At 34.1% G+C, this 22,154-nt stretch overlaps 1 protein-coding gene across 1 annotated transcript in view; it reads right to left on the bottom strand.

Moving 5' to 3' along the window:
- Nucleotides 1-491: 491 nt before the first annotated feature.
- Nucleotides 492-22,154, bottom strand: part of CTSC (cathepsin C) — a 49,280-nt gene continuing 27,617 nt past the window's right edge. The window contains exons 4-7 of the mRNA XM_012546760.3: nucleotides 17,499-17,654; nucleotides 9,190-9,305; nucleotides 4,911-5,042; nucleotides 492-1,432 (exon numbers count right to left, since the gene is read on the bottom strand). Of these exons, the coding sequence (XP_012402214.1) occupies nucleotides 933-1,432; nucleotides 4,911-5,042; nucleotides 9,190-9,305; nucleotides 17,499-17,654 (904 nt within the window). The 3' untranslated portion in view covers nucleotides 492-932. The remainder of the gene's footprint in view (nucleotides 1,433-4,910; nucleotides 5,043-9,189; nucleotides 9,306-17,498; nucleotides 17,655-22,154) is intronic.

The following is a 22,154-nucleotide window of genomic DNA, read 5'->3' on the forward strand; positions in this document are numbered from 1 at the left end:
TCTTCTCCTAGCTATGTCCCTCACCTTTAGTGTTTATTTGAAAGAATAGTTTTCACTGCTATACCCCCCACCCACCTTCTCTTATTAATAATTTCAAGTAGTTAGCTTTTATTATTTCTAAAAATCATATTGTTTCAGCTATCCCAGTTTAGTCAACATTAAGCTAGGTGAGTCATTAAGACAGCCACTTCTAAACACCAAAATCCACTCACATTCCTTTTTCCCATAAACCATATTTCTCCTATAACCTTAGACTCTGGACCCATAAAGAATGACCAATCAGATTGAAATAATTCAAGACATTGTTCAGTACTGTAAAAGAAGGGGCAAAAAAGAGGACAAACATCTATTATACAGACCTAGCAAATAATTCAGTGTTTTGATTGTGAAAATGAATTATTCAAGAGGCCTTTTGCTTCCCTGTCTCATATAGTAATTTTTAAAGTTCCATGTATAAAAACTCTCTGAAATATACAAGCTGTAACACGCCAGAGGTTTCACTTGAACATTTGTCAAGCAATAAAATTCCTTTTAATGAACACAATCACTCCCCTCATGATTCATACAACAAAATCCATTTTTACATGGTGGTTTTACATCTGGTGCTTTATAGACATAAGGCACAATTTTTTTTTAAACAACATGTCTTTGAAATACAAATTATTTTTTTGAGTTACAAATTATCATTTCTCCAGTGTTTTCTATAGTAAATATAATTTAACAGTGTTTGTTGGTTGTTTAAAAAAAAAAAAAAAAAAAAGGTCTTTTGATAGACTCATATCCAAAATGAGTTTGAAGCTGAATCTTAGTGGGCACCTTTGAGTTTTAAGAAGAAATTCTGAAACAGAAGATTTCAAAAAAAGCTCTACTGAACTCTTAAATTTTTCCTGAGTTAATATACGGAGATGGAGTGAGATGAATGAAGAAATACCTCACAATTGGGGAATTGGTGTGGCAGCCACAGCTATGCTCTCAATGGCACATTCGTCAGTGCCTCGGAGGATTCTGAAGTAACCATTCTCACCCCAAGAAGTTCCCCAACTATTTTTAACTATCCAGTAATCCTCGCCAGTCTTTTCATCAGTGCCATAGCCTACGAGAAGAACGGCATGATTGGTCAATTCAAAGGGATTGAAATTGTCCCTCAGCCCTGTGTGATGATAGATTCCTGTCCGATAGTGAATGAAATCATCATATACTTCAAAAGCAACGGTCAGGGGTCCATTCTGAATCAGTTCATGCTTCATCAAAGCTTCATTGCAGCCTCCATAGAAGCCTCCCACATAGTGGTACTCAGATGTATAATAACGAGAACATTTCTTTGGAGTGCATGGAGAATCATAAGCTTGGTAGGGAAAGCATTCCTCTTCCACCAGTCCAAAATCTTGGGCATACTTCCCCCCAATGAGATAAGGGAAGCCACCTTCACAGCCTAAGAGAGGTAGTAAAAAGAGCACGTTAAGTGATATTCCTCCACTGAAATGATTCCCATTTTTTTTTACTACTCTTCCTTTCCTTCTGCTGCCCATGAATTAATTTATTTCTCTTCATTTCTTATAAAACAGGAGAAATATGCCTGCCAGGTTTTAATTATTTACCCAGAACTGTCTTCTGCTAAGCTGGAACTAGGTCATAAGCAGCATTTGAAATTGGAGAACTTTTTATGTTGGACAATATTCCATCATCATCAAGTCCCATGGAGCTTTATATTTATAACCTAAGTTTGGCCTATTCAGAAAGCTAAGGAGAGAATTAAAAGCAAACATGCCTACAAGTTAAATGTAGGGGAGACCAATTCTGACATGTCATGGAGACATAGAATTTAGTGCTTAAAGGAAATGTAGGTTATTTAATCCGACGCTTCAATTTTTAAATGAAAAAAAAAAAAAATGATGTCTAGCAAAGTTAAAATGGCTTGCTCTAAAGTACACAGCTAACAAGTCAAAATTAAATCAAATGAGATAATCACCAACAATCAACATTTATAAAGTGGTTTAAAGCTTGTGAAGAACTTAACATGAGCCATATAGCTAATATTGTCAAATATGAAATTTAAACTCAAGTTCTCAAGCCTCCAAGTCAAAAGGTCTTTCTATAACACCAAAACATTAGATCCTTGCTTCTGTGAGAGGGGCAAAATCTTCCAGGGAAGAATACCTGGGGTGGAGGACTACAAAGATGGTTCCTGACCTCGAATGCTCTGCTTACCTGTCTTTGTTAGTTTAGATGCTCCTATCTGTAGATATTTTGTTTTATATCTATTTCCCAATGGTCATTAAACTTCCAGTTTAGATTCCCAATCCCTGTGATACTGACTCCCTCACTGCCAAAGATCCAATTTCTTCTACCAATAAGGGATGTCCTCTCTCTCATTCCCATATAACTCAACACTGCCCCAACAATTTTCTAGTTCCTACTTGCCAGCTGCTTCTACTGTGCCCTTAGAAACTCCAGTTTTATAAAGAACAAGCTTCTTTTTATTCTAGACCTTTTCCTTTCACCCTCCTTCCAGCCTTTGGTTACAGAACTAATTCCTCTCAAATGGTGATTCAGCCCTTTGGCCATCCTTTCTTTAACTGACTAAACCTTCCTTCATACCATTTATTTGACAAAAAGGTAAAATCAGTATCCTCCTCTCTCCATTATTATTCCTAAACTTCCATTCAATAGCTATAGTTTAGGAACCTTTCCTTCTTTCATCTTTACTCTTTCCAAATTCACTATTCAATTCAGATCCTGTAACTGATGTTTACCAACCCTCAGACATTCTCCCTGCTTTTTCCATGAATTCCTTCTTCTTTATGTAGCCTAAGATCATACTGGCTTCCTTGGCTATCTCATCCCACTGTTGACCACTTATAGTCCACTAAAAAAATTAAGATTTGTTTTTCAGAACAATTGTCTAATCATCCATGCCTCTGCAATCTTATGCTTGTAAAGGTGACTTTTTGGTACTCAAATGGAAGACTTTATATTGAGCCCTACTGAATTTTATCTTTAAATTCAGTACAATGCTCTCACTTTTGGATCCTTTCATTCAGTTGTTCCTTCCTTCTCTGTGTCATCTATAAATGTGATAAGCAAATCATCTATGCCTTTATCCTAATTACTGATAAATATGTTGTTTAGCATAGCACCAAACACAGATCTCTAAGGTACTCTATTGGAGATCTTTTTCCACATGGATATTGAACTACTAATAACAGTAACAATGCTATCAGCGAACATTTATATAGTCCTTATTATGCACCAGGCACTGTGCTAAGAACTTTACAATTGTTATCTCATTTGATCCTCACAACAATCCTGATAAATTTTTTATAATATTATTCTCATTTTATAATTGAAGAAACTGAGACAAATAGCGTTTAAGTGACTTGCCCAGGATCACCCAGCAAGTAAGTGCTAGAGGCTGATTCTAGTTAGATTCTTGAGGCCAATTTGAACTCAGATCTTTTTGACTTCAGATATATTCTATCCAGTGCATCATTTATTTGCCATTAACAATTACTCTTACTATATCATCGTCTAATCCATACCTCTTCTTTTCTCCTAGAGAATAATATGAACAACTTTGTTTAAAACTTTGCTAAAATCTAGGTAGCTTAAATTTAAAGATGTTCCCTCATCTACCAGTTTAGTACTTTTGTCAAAAAGGAAAAAAAAAAAAGTTAATTGACATGACCTGAATTTTCCCAGGAATAAAAGCAAATCCCACTCATCTCCAGTTTGCAGACTCTTCTATTTCCACTTTAGAAAACTACTACAAAATTTGCCCATCTCCAATTTTGTGGTACCTCTTTTATTTCTCATAGACTATTAAAATCACCCACTAGTCAGTCTCCCCACTTTAAATCTCTCTCCACTCTATTTTATCCTTCACACAGCTGCTAAAGAGATTTTCCTAAGGCATATTTCCAAACATGTCACCTCACTGCTAAATGATCTCCAGTGTTTCCCCCCTTTAAAAGTTATAATAAATTATAACCTCTTCCATATGGCATTTAAAGTTTTTTGCAAACTGACTCATTTTTAACTTTGTTTCTTACAAAATATATTTTTTTATTCATCTTAAGGTTCTGCCAAATTCAGTTACTCTGCCTTCTTTATACATGACACTTCATTTTCCCCCGATGTCTTTATATTGGCTGTTCTCCATTCCTGGAATGTGCTCCCTCCTGACCTGTAGTTCTGGTAATCATAGTTTCCTTCAAATTTTAACTTAATCATCATCTTCAGCATAGTCTATCCTGAGATCACCAAGAAATTGGGAAATCCCCCCCCCCCAAATACACTCTGTTCATTTTTTTAAAAATAGATTATGAATATAGTTAATATCTATATATGCTGCATCCCCATTTTCTGGCTAGGATACAAATTTCTGGAAAGCAGAAATTGTTTTCCCTTTTGTATGTATATGCTTAGCATTTAGCACAGGATCTAGCATATATTAGGTGCTTAATAATTATTTAATCACCTGCAAAATCAAAGCCTTGGAATAGATAGCTTTAAGAGTCCCTTCTAAATCTAAATCTATTATCCTATTCTCCCCTACTGGTTAATTCACCGCATTTTTTCTCATGTAAAGTGATTTGCAAAGCACACAGTATACAAATATGAGCTATTATTTTAAAAAATTACTATCATATTCAAGTTTAGAGCCAGTGATTTTTAAACTATACTATGCTTGTAGCTTTCAGGCAAAGCTTCATGGTGATTCATGTGAATATTTCTGGCTCATCTTGTGGATGCCCACAGCAAAAGGGAAAGGTCCCTTTTCTATGTGACTCATGCAGTATATTCAATAAATCTTAGTGATCAATTATCATGGGTCTTTTATCATATTACCTTGTCTTAACTGCCAGATACATGTAAAATGCTATAGAGATATATACCATTATTATAATTACCTTGAGAATATTCACTGCAAGACACGATCTCCTGGGGACTTAACACTGGCACCTGAGAATTATTGGTTTTAATACGAATTCTTGACTCCAGCATACCCAGGGAAGCAAATGCGTAGCAGCTGCCACAGTTTGCTAGAGAAACAGAGACAGACAAGACATGTGAATCCTTATGAGTGTTATCTTTCCATGTAGTCATACAGAATTGATACACAATCAAGCAAAATGCAAAACTCATTATCCTATTAATATATTTTTAAAGCATTTGCACCATATAGAAAACCCAATTGGAGCTTCATAATTTTACTTTAGATTTTCTTTTCCCCTTTTCTTCTTTCTCTCATATAGTTCAAATTCAACCAACTGTGAGGCAAAAAAGCTTCAGGAAACATAAAGAATATGTCAAGTATGGGGCTACAACAGACTTAAACTCACGATCAGTCATGTCACTATTATTACAGACCTTGAATTCAGGAGTGATTGATATAGCCCGAGTATTTATGTATCTTTAAAGCATTCGCATTCTCTTAAAGAAAGTACCTGTGTTCCACAAATCTTTTATACTTAACAACTGTCTACTTGATAAATGACTAATCACCAGATAATTTCTCATCTCCATACTGAGGCCTAATTCAAGATATTTTTACTGTGCATATGAATGTTACAGAACTACAGATCTCAGGTCATGGTTATTTACTCATAAACCATTTTACCCTCATCTCTAACCTCACTCCCACCCTCACCTAAATACAATTACATTCATATTCTAAAAGAGAAGAAAAATATAGAGAAAGATTAGGGAAGACATTATAATCACTGATTTCCATTGTTATTAGCAAATATATTTAGCTTTAAGAGTCTCCATTTATTACAGAAAAACAACTACTAGCAAAAGCAATGGGGATCTTTATCTCCTAGTATATTATATTTCCTCTAGGAATTTTTTTCAGCTCAAAAGAATGGATGTTTGGGGAAGGGAAGGAGATTGCTTTAAGAATGTGTTTTTTGAGAGGATGTTTATGAGAAACAGAAAAAGAGAATGTTAAAATGAGTATGGAAAATTATTGGTTGGTTGGTCATTGCCCTTCATTCTCAAAGAGAAATAAAATGACATTGCTATGTTGGGGTCAAAGTATAGTATGTCTTGTATATTAATATTGTATTTAATTTATACTTTAACACATTTAACATGTATTGGTCAACCTGCCTGGGGGTTGGGGGAAAGGAGGGGAAAAATTGGAACAAAAGGTTTGGCAATTGTCAATACTGTAAAATTACCCATGCATATAACTTGTAAATAAAAAGCTATAATAATAATAAAAATAAAAGTACACTGTGTCTAACTGTGGCTTATCACACCAACATGAGCTTAGAAGGCACAACCACAGATCAGGTACAAATGTCCATATGAACATTTGAACGAGAATTCAGAGGTGGAAATAAGTATGAAATATGGTTGGAAATCTGGAATTGGAAAACATAAGGAGGTCATCCAGTGCAAATTTCTAATTTTATAGATAAGGAAACTGAAGCTTATATTGGTTAGAAGCTTTGTCCAAAATCATCCAGGTAATAAGTGGCAATATTGGGATTTCAACCAAGATTACTTGATTCCAGATTTAGCATGATCTTCAATACATCACACTGCTTATTTGCCAGAGCAGACAAGGTTAAATCATAGTGAGCTACTTGACAAGGGTAAGGGAAGAAGAGAACTAGAAAATACCACCTTTATCTCTTATCTAATTGCTTCACATCTGTAAAAATTTTCATATAGATTTCTTTTTTCCCCAAAGACACACAATATAAGGCTCTTAGATCTTTAAATTCATCTCGAATCTTGTGGGAAGACTTTGCCCATCTTTATTGGATAGTTAGATGGTACAGTGAGAGAGAACTAGACCTCAGGGAGAACTGGGTTCATAGGTAATTCAGAAACTTACTAGCTGAGTGACCCTATTTAAATCATTTAAACTTTGCATACCTTGGTGTCCTCATCTGTAAAATGGGAATAATAGAATCTAACTACCAGAGTTGTGAGAATAAATTGAACTATTTGTAAAGCACTTTACAAAGCCTGAAGTAGTATACAAATACTGGCTGTTATCACTGAGCTATAATTAAGAATTAGTTACATAATTATATTGACTTTCATCTTATCAGGAGATAATATTCTTTAATAGTGGCATAACATTATATTAATTTAACACATCAACTCTACATAACTGAGACTCATTTTCCTTATCTGTAAAATGACCAGATTAGGGCTAGATGCTCTCTCATATCCCTTCCAACTTTAAAATTGTATAATTCTTGAGAAAAAAGTATTTAGAATCAGGACTTTAGTAGAATAAAATAACTTTCTGCCTCTCTCTCCCAGGAATCTCTGGGGGAAACAAATTGATTAGTCTCTTAAAACTGCTTCTCTACTTAATATGAACATCATACACAGATTCCTTAAATCCCTTTGATTAAGGATGTGTCTTTTTTTCTCTTAAATGCAGAAGGAACTGAGCTTCAAATGACTTTAAATGTGAGCTGTTCTGTTTTAAAGAGGGCCTTTTCTGACCAACATGACAAAAAGACCAGGCTGCCCACACTAGGAGAAAGGGTTCTGTTGTTTTCTGGAAAAAGAAGTTGTGCATTTCCTTTTACTGTGGTTGATTCTATGAATTCTATTGGGTTGATGTGCTGATATCTTAGAGTTAGTGGAAATTTCCAAGTTCTTCAAATGAGGGATGAGAAAATCAAAAATCAAAATTCAGTTCCACAAAAATGAATCTCTGTTTTTTCCCCTTTGTAAAACATTAAAAATTAAGAGGAAGAAAAAAAGGAGAAGTTGTGAAAATTTTGTTTTTCCCAAGAATCTGCTGACATGTAGATTATGAGTGAATTCAGTTCTTTTATTTAATAAAGGAATGTCCAAATACCAAACAGAGAATAATGAAAAATGAAAAAAAGCTAACCCTTGCCAGAAGGACATCATAGCTTTAGGAATTTCTACTTTTTGCCTCTTAAATGAATACCTCTAATAATAAGTGGAGCTAATCTTTTGTGATTTATATCTCCAGCTAAGCCATTCCTATATCTCAATCTTTTCTCCATTCTATTTCTGTCATCCCATGGAGGCCAGGCTTATTCCCAAAGAAGGGGTGGCAGGGAGTGGTGAAAGTATACAGACTTTTACATGACTACTATTTGCATATTGCTTTAAGATTTGCAAAGGGCTTTGCAAATATAATTACTTCTCACAAGAAGTCTGTGAGATTGGTGCTATTATTGTGCACATTTTACAAATGACAAACTAAAGTAGAAAGAGATTAAGTACTTGACTTGTCCAAAGTCACATAGGAATTAAGTGTTTGAGGCTACATCTGAGCTTTCTGAGTCAAGATCCAGAGCTCTAACCACTGTATATGCTAACTACTTCTAAATGGCTGAAATGGCCTTTAGGAAAACAGTAAGATAAAGTCTCTGACATTAAATTTAAAGTCATGGGACCACAGATCTAGAACTGAAAGGAATTTAGAAATTGCCAAATCAGCCTCTTCATTTTTTTTTTTTTTTTGGATGAAACTGAGGAAGGAATAGGGAGGTAGTGACTTGCACAAGAGAGTCACAAGAGCTATGGAAGAAGGTATATACTAAATCAGTGTACATACAATAACAGATGTAACCAGTTGTCCTAAAAAGATTAAGAATAATTTTATACATAGGTGGCAAATTTATGGGGTCACCAAGAGACCTTTACTATGCTGGCTTTCAGACAGCATACTCCACTCCTGTTTCATGGTAAAAGAATCAGTCATGTGTAGAGTATTTGGCTACAAAATGATCCTAAAAGTTATACACCTGACAATGGCATAAATAATTGGTACAAATGACTATAGACTAAAAATATAGGATAATTTTCTACCAGAAAGTGTTTAGAAGGAAAATTATCAAGTTCACACCTACTATACCAAATTTATGAAAATAAATTTGACTTTATGATTTGACTTTGCACAAGCCTGGCTCTAACCAAAATTCTTCATTCACAAAGGCAGATTACAATCAACTTAACAATGTGACCTTTAAGTTATCAAAGCCCCACTATATGCTGGGATTCTTAAATATTAGCTAAGCCCTCCAGAATAGTGGGTTGGTCATAGACCCAGTGAAACTTTCCAACGTAGTAATAGCAAAGTTACTTATTTGAAAAGGAAAAAGCAACTCCTTTTAAACCGAAGGCATCAATGATCATTCCTTCAAAGATCTGGATCCAAAGGGACATTTTTTTTACCTTGGTTTCGAACAGGACTAACATAGTTGACACCATTAACATTTCTCCAGTCCCAAGACTTTGGCAAAGTTGAAGTTTTTTGAAGTATTTCATGGGTCAATGGTGCAGATTTTGGCCTAAAAGAAAAATATACACGGATTAGCATTTAGTTAAGTTTCAGTTGTTCATTTTGCAGATTATGCATGTCCTTCTCCTTGGCTACTCCATTAGCCTGTATGGATTCCCAAGCCAATCACAAGGGAGGTGGATTAATAAATATTCATGGATGTGGGTGTAAGTGTTTGAAGGAAACTGACCATATAGATTTCTAATTATATCATGATAAAAAGTAATTTGGGATTAGTCACTGTTTTCTCAGGACTTTGTTTTCTTGCATTAATATAGGGAATGGAAAGCTGACATTATGGTTTGCCATGTATGTATGAGTCACCAAACATTCAATTCCACAAATATTTATTCAATACTTATTATCAAGCACCTGTGATATTGACATCTTTGGCACACCTTTACATCCTAGGCTTTCTCACTTTTCTCTAATGTGTTTTAGCAAGGGACTGGGGCAGGCAAGAAGTCTAATAGCCACTATATAGGGAGAGAAGGAATGATGAATAGTTGGGGATATCCTTGTACATTAATATTAAGGCATGACTAAACTGTAGTTAGACTAAATGGACAAGCTATACATGAAATTAGGTCATAACTTTAGTCACAGTTCATGTAAAATAGCTAAGAGGCAGTAGATCTATGGTGAGATTGATGACTGAACTTGCTGTGCATAATTTTAAAAGTCAGGGAAGGAAAAAGGAAAAAAAAAAATCCTAAACAAACATATTAGCAGCTCAGCTGATTCACAGATTGATTTTGATTTAGACCAGTTTCCAGTTCAAGTCTTTGAAGAGATTTCTGCAAGCTAAGAGTTCTTAATGTGAGATTTTATGAATTAAAAACAAATGGTAACTTTCAAAATATTTGATTTCCTTTTAATATGATACATCTTTATGAATTTTAAAACATTCTTCTGTGAAAGGGTCCAATAGTTTTCACAACACTGCAGAGAAGTTTATGACATAAAAAAGGATATATAAGCCTTTACCATTCCCTTTAACTTCTCCCTTTTTTCCATTTATTTCTTTTGTAAGAAAAATATGCCCATTTCTAAACAGAAAGGAAATTTAGAAAGAAATGAAAGAAATAGCACAAGATGACTATCCCTCAAGAATGTCAACAATATACTTAGACATTTCCAAAGAATGGTCTACATCTGCAACTACTATGTAGCTACCACTATAGGAATGCTCTTTGCAATGCAAACACCTTTGTAGTTAATATTTGGATGTGGTTCTTGGAAAGACTAATGATCTAAACCATAAAGCTTTCACCATGCTAGTGTTTTCCATTTGATATAATTTAATTGGACACTTTTTACTACCACATGGTGGTTGCTGCTGGGAACAATGGAAAGAAAAAATAAACACAGTCCCTGATCTTGAGCTAACTAAAACTGAATAAAGAATATAAACAAAACTGACATGCTACAAGGTATGGATATTGGTGGTTATATGTGATTATCTTCAGAACTTTATAGAATAAGACTGAATTCCTTAAAAGTTAACATTAAAACTTCAATAAACTTATGGTTTCTTTCATGTGGTATTCCCTTCATCAGTAAAGAAAACTATTCATCTACCCCTTTTCCTTCTGATTATGTCCTTCCATACAAATTCTACTGAAGATCAATCCAATGTGCATCAGGCCCATGCTCTAAGACTTTTCATGTGCATGGATACCAATAGAACTCTTTGATTCTCTATTTTTGCTCCTACCTCCTTTTCCAATTATACATTTCCTTAATGATATCTCCTTTACAATAGTTCTTCACTATACACTATCACTGGATATGTGCTGCAGCCTACTTACACCTACCATGTGTCTGTTTCTCCACAGTTTTCTGGGTAACCTGTTTCATTAGCTTCTCAAAGTCTGTGATGTTTCAAAGTTCAAAACAATACAGAATAGAACTAGTCATCACTGGGAATATATGAATTAAAAGGGTAGACCTTATACTGGGGACCAGTTTATGACTAGTACAAAGTACTACACAGTCTAAAATTCAACTAAGCCTACTTTCTTCCTTTGTTTTACTTCTGGCCCAAAATTTCTCTATATATACACATTTATATTTTCCTTTACTATCAGGCCAGTCACTTTAATATTCATTGTATTGGGCAAATCACTTAACATCTCTCAACATCAGTTTCTTCATCTTTACAATAGGAATAATAATAGCATCTAGCATCTACCTTCTAAGGTTGTTATGAGGATCAAATGAATAACATGTAACTGCACTTTGCAAACCTTAAATAATTATATAAATGTGAGCTAATATTATCATCAAATTGAGGAGGTCCTATAAAGTTCTGGATCATGATACAATCAGCATCATGTCATTAGTAAACAAGAGCATATAGAGAACATCATTATTTATAGGATACTCCTCTTTTGTTAATTATTCAGCAACTATATAATAAATGCTTAATACATGCCAGGTAGTAGAATTTCATTGCGGGGAGACGTTCTTCATGATAATGACAAACTCTTTTGGAAAGCATATGTCTCACAACTTAAGGCTTCATCTAACATAAATAACCACATGGTTATTGAACAAATTATTTTGTGTCAAGGTTTCTGATATGATTTTAACATATGCATACTAATGTCCTCAGACCTGAGCCTCTAAGACTGATTTTCTTTTCTTTTATATTTTTTATTTTTCAAAATGCCTTCTTATTTATTCTTACTTCAAAGTAAAATATGAATGGATTTGCGGTCTTCTCAATTTGAACAATATCTTCCAACAATGCAGACTCTCACCTATATGTGACCGCCATTTCCATTACTCACTTTCATCCCTTCTTTTTTTTAATTTTATTTAATAGCCTTTTATTTACAGGTTATATGTATGAGTAACTTTACAACCGATTTGCTTTTCAAAGTCAATAGTTTTTTAAAAATTGCACAAATAGAAAATATAGTAGAATCTTGTATTCTTTGAACCTTTTAGTCAATTATGTAACTATTGAGATTTAATATTCTACAGGATATGTGAAACACATTAGATATAATCTGCTTCATCAGTTTGAAAACAAGAGATCCATTAATTAATAATTATTTAATGATTATCTGATAGAAGCACAGTAACTAGAGCATTGCACTGAGAGTCAGGAAAATGTTAGTTCAAATTCAACCTCAGAATAGTTGTATGTCCTTAGACAAAGCATTTAACCTCTGTTTAACTCAGTTTTCTCAAGGATAATATTAGCACTTATCTCTCAGGGTTGTGAAGAGGATAAAATGAGATAATATTTATAAAGCACTTAGAATAGTGCCTGATACATAGTAGGTGTTGCTGGTGGTGCTTATTATTATTTACCTAGCATTATGCTAGATACTAATGAGTATAGGAAAGTATAAAGTGGCCCTAACAATCAAAGAGGTTTTTTTAACCTATCTTAAAAACATAAAGAGGTCCCCAGCACTTTAGGCACATTTTCTGCAGGGGATTGGGGATGGGGATGAGAGGGTGAAGAGACATATGGCTGAATCACATAGGATAAAAACAAAGTAGGTTTAATTATAAAATAATGTACAAGTACCTCAATGAACAAGTTTTATACCAGGTTCCATGAAAGTTAAAAAAAAAAAAAAGTTTTGCTAACTGCATTGCAATGTAATTGATTTCCTTTGTAATTAAATGTATTTTATGAGTTTGAAAAGTTTATTCTAAGAAGGGGTACACAAGTTTCACTAGATTGCCAGTTCATGTTAAACAAAGCAAAACAAAAAAGGCAAAAACCAAGCAAACAAAAACATCCAGTTATGAACTCCTACCGTAAATAGATAAGATATTATAAGAAAATCAAATAAAATAACATATACTTTGCAAACCTTAAAGTATTATTATTATGATTTCTATGCCTTTACAATGACTGTCCCACATGCCTGGAATGCACTACTTCATCAATTCTGCCTCTGAAAATCATTAATTCCCTCCAAAACCCAACTCTTACCTCTAGCTACCATGAGGTTATTCTTTTCCTCCCAGATTCTCCAACTCCTTTGAAATAATTGCATATATTTTGTATATATTTTATATATCATGGCTATGATGTGTGTTGATTCCGCAGCAGAACAAAAACTCCACAAGGACAGAACTTACTGTATTTTTGCCATCATGACCGCAACATGTAGCATAATGTCAGAGGCTTAAAAAATGCTTTTTGACTGATTGATGGAAATCATCAATCCATCAAAAAAAAAATATTGAAGTACAATCTATCTTGACTAATGTTTTTGTTGATTTGGAACTTCCCCCCCCCAAAAAAAAAAAAAAAACTAACAAATCATCCCTAAATAGTGGTATAGTCTAATTGGAGGAGAAAGGATGAATACTGATACAATAATTAGAGGACAATTATGTCCTTATTGCTAATGTGGTCATTGGAGCTTCAGAAAAAGTACTGAACATCAAAAATATCCTATTTATACCACAAGGACTTGAGTATAAAAATGTGAAAATTACACTTGCAAGATGAAAATTAAATGTTTCATTAAGGGCTTAACATACTAACAGCAGTAATAAATTCATATCTTCCAAAGTGCTTTTATATTCGTGATTTTATCTGCTCCTTGCAACTGACATGTTTTATCTCTAAAAGCAACTAAAAGTTCAACACAATCATTTCTACCTCAATAATTTTCTCTTGGTTCAACACAATCTCCTAAATTCTGTCCTTCCATTTAGTCTCCTAAGTGTACATTCTCAGTATAGGCTGGCACTCAAAAAAAAAAAAAAATGATGGAGAAATCACAAGAGGCCAGAGATTTTCCTTTGTCAGAATACTTTTGGTTTGTAATTCTTGACAAAAGAGATCTTTCCTACTTTGTGGCTGCATTTTGTCAGACCAGGAACATGTCTCTTCTCACTGTGTGCACCCAAATACCCAGACACCAACAGAAATACATCAGAAGACAATTCTATATGACTAATTTTGCAAGGTAATTCTTATCTGTCCCTTTGTCTGTCACACTTAAACAATAACCAAAGAAATTTTAATTAATACTGAAATAGAGGGGAAAAAGAATTATAGGAGTAGTACTGTCACTGTCAAAAGTGATATTTAAGTTCGAAAAATCAAAGGACTTTATTGGAGATGCAAAAGAAAAAGGAAGGAAGGAAAGGGAAGGGAAGGGAGGGAGGGAAGGAAGGAAGGGAAGAGGGAAAAAAAGGAAAGGAGGGAGGGAGGGAGGATGGGAAGAGGGAAGGAAGGGAGGGAGGGAAAGAGGGAGGAAGGAAGAAAGGAGGGAGAAAGGAAGGAAAGAAGGGAGGAAAGGAGGCAGGGAGGAAGGAAGGAAGGGACGGAGGGAGGGAGGGAGGAAGGGAGGAAGAAGGGAAGAAGGAAGGAAGGGAGGGAAGAAGGAATGAAGGGAGGGAGGGAAGAAGGAAGGAAGGGAAGGAGGGAGAAATAACAAAATACTATAAGCATGTTTATAACAATCTCCAACCAAAATTGGACCTTTCTCTACAAAGTACTAGTTTGGAGAAGCTAGAGGACTCTAGTGACTCCAGCTCTAGAGTGTAAGTAAGGAAGACCTGAATTCAAATCTTATATCTAACACTTAATCTCTGAATGATCCTGGGAAATATTTTTTTGTTCTTCAGGTTTCCTCACTGATAAAATGAGCAACCCCTACTCAAATCATTGAAAGTATCAAATAAGATAATCTATATAAAAGTAATTTGCAAGTCTTCAGGTGGTATGTAAATGTTAGTTATTATTCTAAATAATTACATCACATTTCTTTTTCCTCTAAAGTTTAAAGTGCTTTCCTTACAATCATCCTGCAAATAGGCTCCATAAATATTGTTCTTCTCACTTTACAGATAAAGAAACTGAAGTTTTGGAGACATGAAGTGATTTGTCTATGACCACACAATTAGTATGTATTAGGTATGACTTCATTTCATACTTCCACATACTCTTCAGCTTTGCCAGATATTCTTCAAGACCCTGAGCAAATCTTTTCTCCTCCAGTTCCCAGAGCATTTCAGGCCATGGGAAAGAGCAATGGATTTATAGTTAAACAATCTGGGTTCAAAGCCAATGTCTATCATCTTCATGGCCAGAGGCAAGTCACATCTTTGATTTCTAATCTGTAAAATGAGGTACTTAAACTAGATGGACTCTTTAGGCACTTCCAACTCAAAATCTACAAATTCTATAATTCTGTTCATTATTTTCTAGAATATTCACATGACAATCACCTAGTGTTTTGAGACACCTCTTCTATTTCCATCATCATTGACATTTAGTTTTTCATTAATGTTATTTATTATTTGTTATACCTAAACATTCTAATTTAGTGAAATCTAATGAAATTTAAGCTCTACTGATACTGACTTTAAAAATTCATGGCTAATTTGTTAGCCATCAGAGGAGGAAGTCCACTGGAAACACAACCAACTGCTTTTATTGGAAAGGCTTTATTTACACATACACACAGACAACAGATAGCTATATTAAAAACCATGCTAATTTTTGAAGCAGAAAACTTGGGATTGAATTGTATCTCTTCCAATTACTCTGTGCCTCTTAGTCAGAGGATTTGAGCATATTATCTATCTAGAGCAAATTAGTTACCCTGTTTGGGTCTAAGTTACTTCATTTGTAAAATAAGAGGACTGGATTACTGATATATATATTAATGCACAAAAGGAAACAGAAGAAAGTCCCAAGGAAGAACAGAAACAAAGTAGTTTTGAAAGCAAAGTAGGAATTTTTTTAAAAGCAAGCAGCATGAAATTGATAATCATATTTTCACATACATTTTTAATTTATATTCTGTGCATTTGGAAATATTCTTTATTGGATATTTAAATTCAGAATAGCAACAATGGAAAGTAAATAAAAATGAAAGAGTTGGGCTGGATGACCTCTAAGACTTCTGCTTCTAAATCTTTGATCCTTTGAGCCTAATGTGTTCTGAACATTAGAGGAAAGAAACCTTATCTTTGCCTAATGTAATCAAGTATTCATGGAGAAGATAGTTATCAAGTTGGGTCTCAAGGGACCTGAATAGTTTGAAATGTGGGAGGCGGCTTTTAATGAATATAGAGCAGCATTAGGAATGGAAGTGGAATTAGTGCATTAATCGTTCAAGGGGTGAAAGTAATCTACCTTGGATAAAGATAGAGGGCAAATGTGAGGTAAGGAAAGTCAGGGATGCTGGGTAGAACAAGGCTGTAAAAGCATGAATAAAGTGTCTGATTAATTAGCATGGTCATAATGAGCTCTTTTGGGGGTGTGGATGGAGAAAAATTAACAGGCAAAATCATGTGGTTGAAGGACAAAAAGAATTCTAATAACTAGAAATTTGCAGGTCAGAATAGGAGAGGGAATGTAGAAGGAAGGTAAAGGATTCTGGGGAAAGGGCATTTTTAAAGAGCTAGCAAGTATTCCAGCTCATATGAAAGCAAGGTTTGTTTAAGTAATTAGATTTCTTGTTCCAACAGCACCTGGAACATAGTATGTGCTTAATAAATGTTAATTTATTGATTGTTTACTGAAGTGAGCAGAAGGAGATCTGTTTGGAGCGTAAGGAGTTGATATAATCTCTATTATTTTTAAATAGTAAGAAAGTTTAACATGTATGTATTACTTTATAATTTGCAAAGTACTTTTCAAATACTGTCTCATTTAATCCTCATAACAACCTTGGGAGATATTATTGTTTTCATTTTTCAGATGAAGAAATTGAGTCAATGATTAATTAACTTGTCCAGGACCAGTCTCTCTAATAAGTTTCTGAGGCTGAATTTGAATTCAGGTTTTTCTAACTACAGGTCCAAGAGTCCTTTATCTACTGCTCCATTTAAGTCAATTTTACTCTCATATGGAATTGGGAAGACACTAAAGATGGTCTGTATTATAGGTTAATCTGATGCCTCTATACAAGGAGAGGAGAAGCAGGAAGAGCAGATATGACTGTTTCAATTATTCAGGTAAGAAGGAATCAGGATCTCTGTTAGGGTGATGAGGTGCCACTGAGACAGATCCAAAAGATCAATAAATAAAACAACTAATATTGGGCGGGGGATAGAGGAGCATGGAATTTTCAAAACAAGGTGACTAAGAAATCATAATCAATACCATTAATAGAAACAAGAAAGTCAGGAAAAGTAGAAAACAAGATATTCAAGGGTTTTGAGTTCTTAAAAAAAAAAAAAAAAGATAGAACCGAGAGGGTATTACCTGGGATATGGATAACTGTAGCCGCCCCTTCTCTTAATCATCTGATCCAGACTTAATTTTTCATATTCCTCATACACAGTAGCAATCCAGGAGTTCTGAGCAGCATTGATGGCATCCACAAAGTCATAATTGTATTTGAAATGTTCCTGTAAATTCCTGAAAATGAATTATACATTTTAGTTTATAATCTTTAATACTTTCAGAACCAAAGCCCGCAAACATTTTATAACAAATATCTTAAGAATATTGCTCCGACATTTTCTCTGCACTAAAAGTTGCTAGAAGTCATAGTGGATAAAATGCTAAAGGAGCCAGGAAGACAAACTCAAACTCTATCTCAGGTACTTAGGCAAGTCACTTCATCTTGAGTAAGCAAGGTTTCCTAATCTGTTAAACGAGGGGACTGGATTCTAGCCTTCAAGGTCATTTCCAACTTTAAGTGTATTCAGATTTCTGTCTTATAATCAAAATTATTGTCATTTTTTTCCTTCCTCTTTTAAACCGTAGGTTGAGCAGGCAGCTATCTTTTATATATCTTTGAATTCTGAAAGTCCAGCACGTCTCATCTATGGTAGGTGCTGAATAAATGATTTTTGAATTGAAATGATGTGTCAGGCAAAACAAAACATGTGAGGACAAATGATGACAAGATAATGGTGATAAATGTGTACAGCACTTTAAAATTTGCAAAACATTTTACAAATATGATTTCATTTGTTCCTCACAATAATCCTAATGATGAATGATATTATTATCCTCAATTCACTGGGGCAGCCAGCTTGAGCATCCTGCCCAGGATGACACAGTTGAAGTTCTAGATTTGAATTTCCTTTCAAACACAAAATATTTCTGCTTGATGTAGCCTCACTCACCCTTCACCTCCAAAAAAAAATTCTGCATATTTACAAAGCAGATTAAATGAAGAAGGGAATTATCATCAATACAAAATTTCTCAAATTGACAGTGATCATCCTAGACATTAAAAATGGAATTTAATTTTTCCAGATTCAATTCATATGACTTCTCAGGAAATGCATATGTCATGTTGTGTGACTTGTCTGCATTTTTACACATCTGAATGGTGTTATTTTTAATTCTTTATATTCCTATATTTTGACACTGTATACATGCCATCAACAGCACTGATGTTATACAGTATGTTTTGGAAAACTCACTGATCTTGAAAACATTCAGTTCCCTACTTATTCCCTGATTGTGAGGAGGTAACATGTATAAAGAGCATTATTCTAGGTTCTTGGGATGCAAAGATAAAATCAAATTATTCCCTGTTCTAGAAAATGTAATTTTACTACCAAAATAAATATTGATCATTCACCACATATTTGGAGACAATAACACTCAAACCTACTTCATTCACACTCAGTTTCCTCATCTATCATATGGGAGAATAATTTTACTCAGGGACAATTAGGGGGAACAGTGGATGGAGTGACAGGTGTGGAGTCATCTTCCTGAGTTCAAATCTGGCTGCAAACTGACCAGCCATATGAGTCATTGCCAGCCTGGGCAGGTCACTTAACCTTGTTAAGTTCGTTCATCTGTAAAATAAGCTAGAGAAGAAAATGCCAAACTACTCTAGTATCTTTTGCAGAGAAACCCCAAATAGGGTCAATAAAAGTCAGACACAAATGAAAAATAACAACAAATTCAATTTATACTGTTACCCTCACAGAGTTGTTGGGAGGAATGTACTCTGTAAAACAAAGAAACAACAACAAAGCCCCAACCAACTATGCAAATATGAACAATTTTTTTCTTTTTGCCACCTAATGTCTAATACCCAGAAATATTCAGAAATTTAATGAGTCAATCATATAGTAGAGTTATAGTAGAGTAGTCTTGGTAAAAGATCTGGCTCACCCCTTTATTACCTGTGGGATTCTGGGCAAGTTAATTTACACTCTCTAAGGCTATATTTCCTTTTTAGTAAAAATGGAATATCTTTACATTCAAAAGATTACAAATGATTACTCTCAGGTTTTATCAGCTTTGTGAATATGTGCTTTTTTTTTGTTTTTATTTTTTATCCATCCTGGGTTGATTCTTAAGTGGTACACCCTGAATCTGAATAATGAGTGTTATGTAAATGAACTCTAAACTTTTGCAAACCTTAAAGTGCCAGGAAATGAGAGTTATCATCATCATCATCATCATCATCAAAATTATTGTCTTCCTAAAGGATTTTTGTTAGGTTGGGGAAGTGAGCTCAGCAAAATATCAGCTTAATATCAATCCCATGACACATATGCCTCTCAAGAGAATTTTATATAAATAATTTGTGTCTAAACTAATCTCCTTTACCACACCTAAAACAGGAACTGCTATTAAGAGTACAGAATCTGAGGCAAATGACTTAATAAACTACTGAGTGCATCTTGAAGCAATATTTTGTTTCATGATTAGGAAAGGAAATGGCATAGCCTTAAATAAGCACCTTGATAAAGAATAACAATAGCTAGTATAATTTGTTTTTACTGAGACTGTGTAATAGCTGTTAGACTTCTAAGTCAAAGAGACCATTTCAGAAGCCAGGAATCCAGGTTATTTTTGAGGATTTGAGAGTGTTATTACTTTACTACTAAATTAATAGCCATTTGTTGAATTGGGAACCAGACTCTTCTTCTTTGTTTTTTCATTGAGGTCTAGCTCCTATAGAATGTCAGCTGCTGAAGGATATGACTGAGATTATGTCTACCTCCAAGGAAACATGTTCAATCTTGAGCTGGATCCCATCCAACTAAGAAACTTTTCTTCTACAGTACCCTTCCATTAAGCTTTAGTATTACCCAACTCACAGAAGGAGAAAACCAACTAGAGAGGTCTGGATGGAGATGGATTTCCCTGTCTAGATTGTTGGACAAGTCTCATGATCAAGCCATTTTTCAGAAGAAGGAACAAAACATTTGTGACCCACCTCCCCATTAAATGGCCAACAATCAGGGCTGATTTTCAATTGCCTTTCAAGAATTATTTAAAGCTTTTAGGCTTTCCATGTCTTTTGCCTTTGGTTGCTGAGAAAAACTGTCATCCATCAATTAATTGATTGCTGGTTAACCTAATTGATTATTAATTACTCAGAAAGCCTGTCTCTTAGGTTTTTTTTCATTCATCATAGGAGGGAGGGATGGATGGAGGGTATTTTAGAATAGTGGATGACTCTTAAGGGAGAGGAATGTATAAAAGTACTTGATGTAAAAATCATCTTTCATAAATAAAAGGCAGTTTTCAGATAATAAATTGGTTTGGTTTCAAAAAAAGGTAGCTGGCTGTTTTTCAGCCAGAATACATTTTTTCCCATCAAAATGATTTTATAAGTAGCAATAAATGTTCCAGGCCAATCCACAAAGCCTATTTCACCAACAATATGGTTGAATACTGCACATGGGTAAGGAAAATAGATATTTCTTGTGGCTCAGTAAAATTCCATTGTGCAAAATACAATGAATCCAGAGAAACATGAAAGACTTGAACTGATGTGAAGTGAAATAAGCAGAACCAAGAAAAACAACATATACAGTGATTACAACATCAGTGAAAAACAATGACCAGAAGATAATCAAAAACTTATGCTGCAAAAATACAGAGAATAGGCATGGTTTCAAAGAAGAGATGAGAGGTCACTTTCCACAGTCCTTTGCAGAAGTGGGGATCTATAGAACATTTAATATACTGTGAGATTTTTAAAAAAATACATTATTCAGTCTTGCTCACTTTCCCCCCTCCTCTTTTGCTTTAAATAAATTCTTTGTTATATGAGATAACTTTCTGGAAGGAGAGAGGAGAAAAGACATAGGACAATCTAAAAATAAAAATAAATAAAATTTAAATAAAGGGCATAATCATTTAGAATCATAGGACCTTAGAGCTGGAAGGAGCTTTGAGATGATGCTTCCCTATGTTTAACTCCTTTACTTGAGCAGAAGTGAGGCCCAAATAACTTGTTCAAGGTCACACAGCTGATAAATGGCAAGACTAAGAATAGAAGTCAGGTGTTTTGACCCCCAGATCACTAATATTTTCACTCTAAACTATACTACTTACACCTTATAGAAATATAACATTTTTGAAAAAGTAAAAATCATCCATTAAGAGGTTTATTTCATCTAAATAAGAATGCTTAAAGAAAAAGCATATTTTCTGAGAGAGAGAAAAAGAAAGGAAACAATTGGTAAATTTTGTAGTGATTCTAAAGTCTTAAAAGAAACTTCTAGACAGCTAGTAGTAGAAAAACAGAATGCTAGACTGGAATTAGGAAGAATTGACTTAATTCCTATTCAAGTCACTTAACCTTTTCTCTACCTCAGTTCATTTATAAAAAGGGTATAACAAGTACTTATCTCACAGATATTAAAGATTAAATGAGATACTATAGGTGGAATGCTTTTCAAATTTCAAAGCACTTTATAAATCTAGCTATTATGTTAGTATTTTAAAGAGTAATGATAGTATAATAATCCTTTATTTTATTGATTTACTCTCAAAGCATGAGTTTTTCTTTTCCAAGGATACTTGTATCCTTGTGCTTGTATCACTTACTACTTACTAGCACTACTCTTATGCTTATAAACTATAATATATATATATATATATGTATGTATCTATACACACACACACACACACACACATATATATTTA

Source organism: Sarcophilus harrisii, chromosome 3 (assembly GCF_902635505.1).
Source record: "Sarcophilus harrisii chromosome 3, mSarHar1.11, whole genome shotgun sequence".
NCBI classification, from domain to species: Eukaryota; Metazoa; Chordata; class Mammalia; order Dasyuromorphia; family Dasyuridae; genus Sarcophilus; species Sarcophilus harrisii.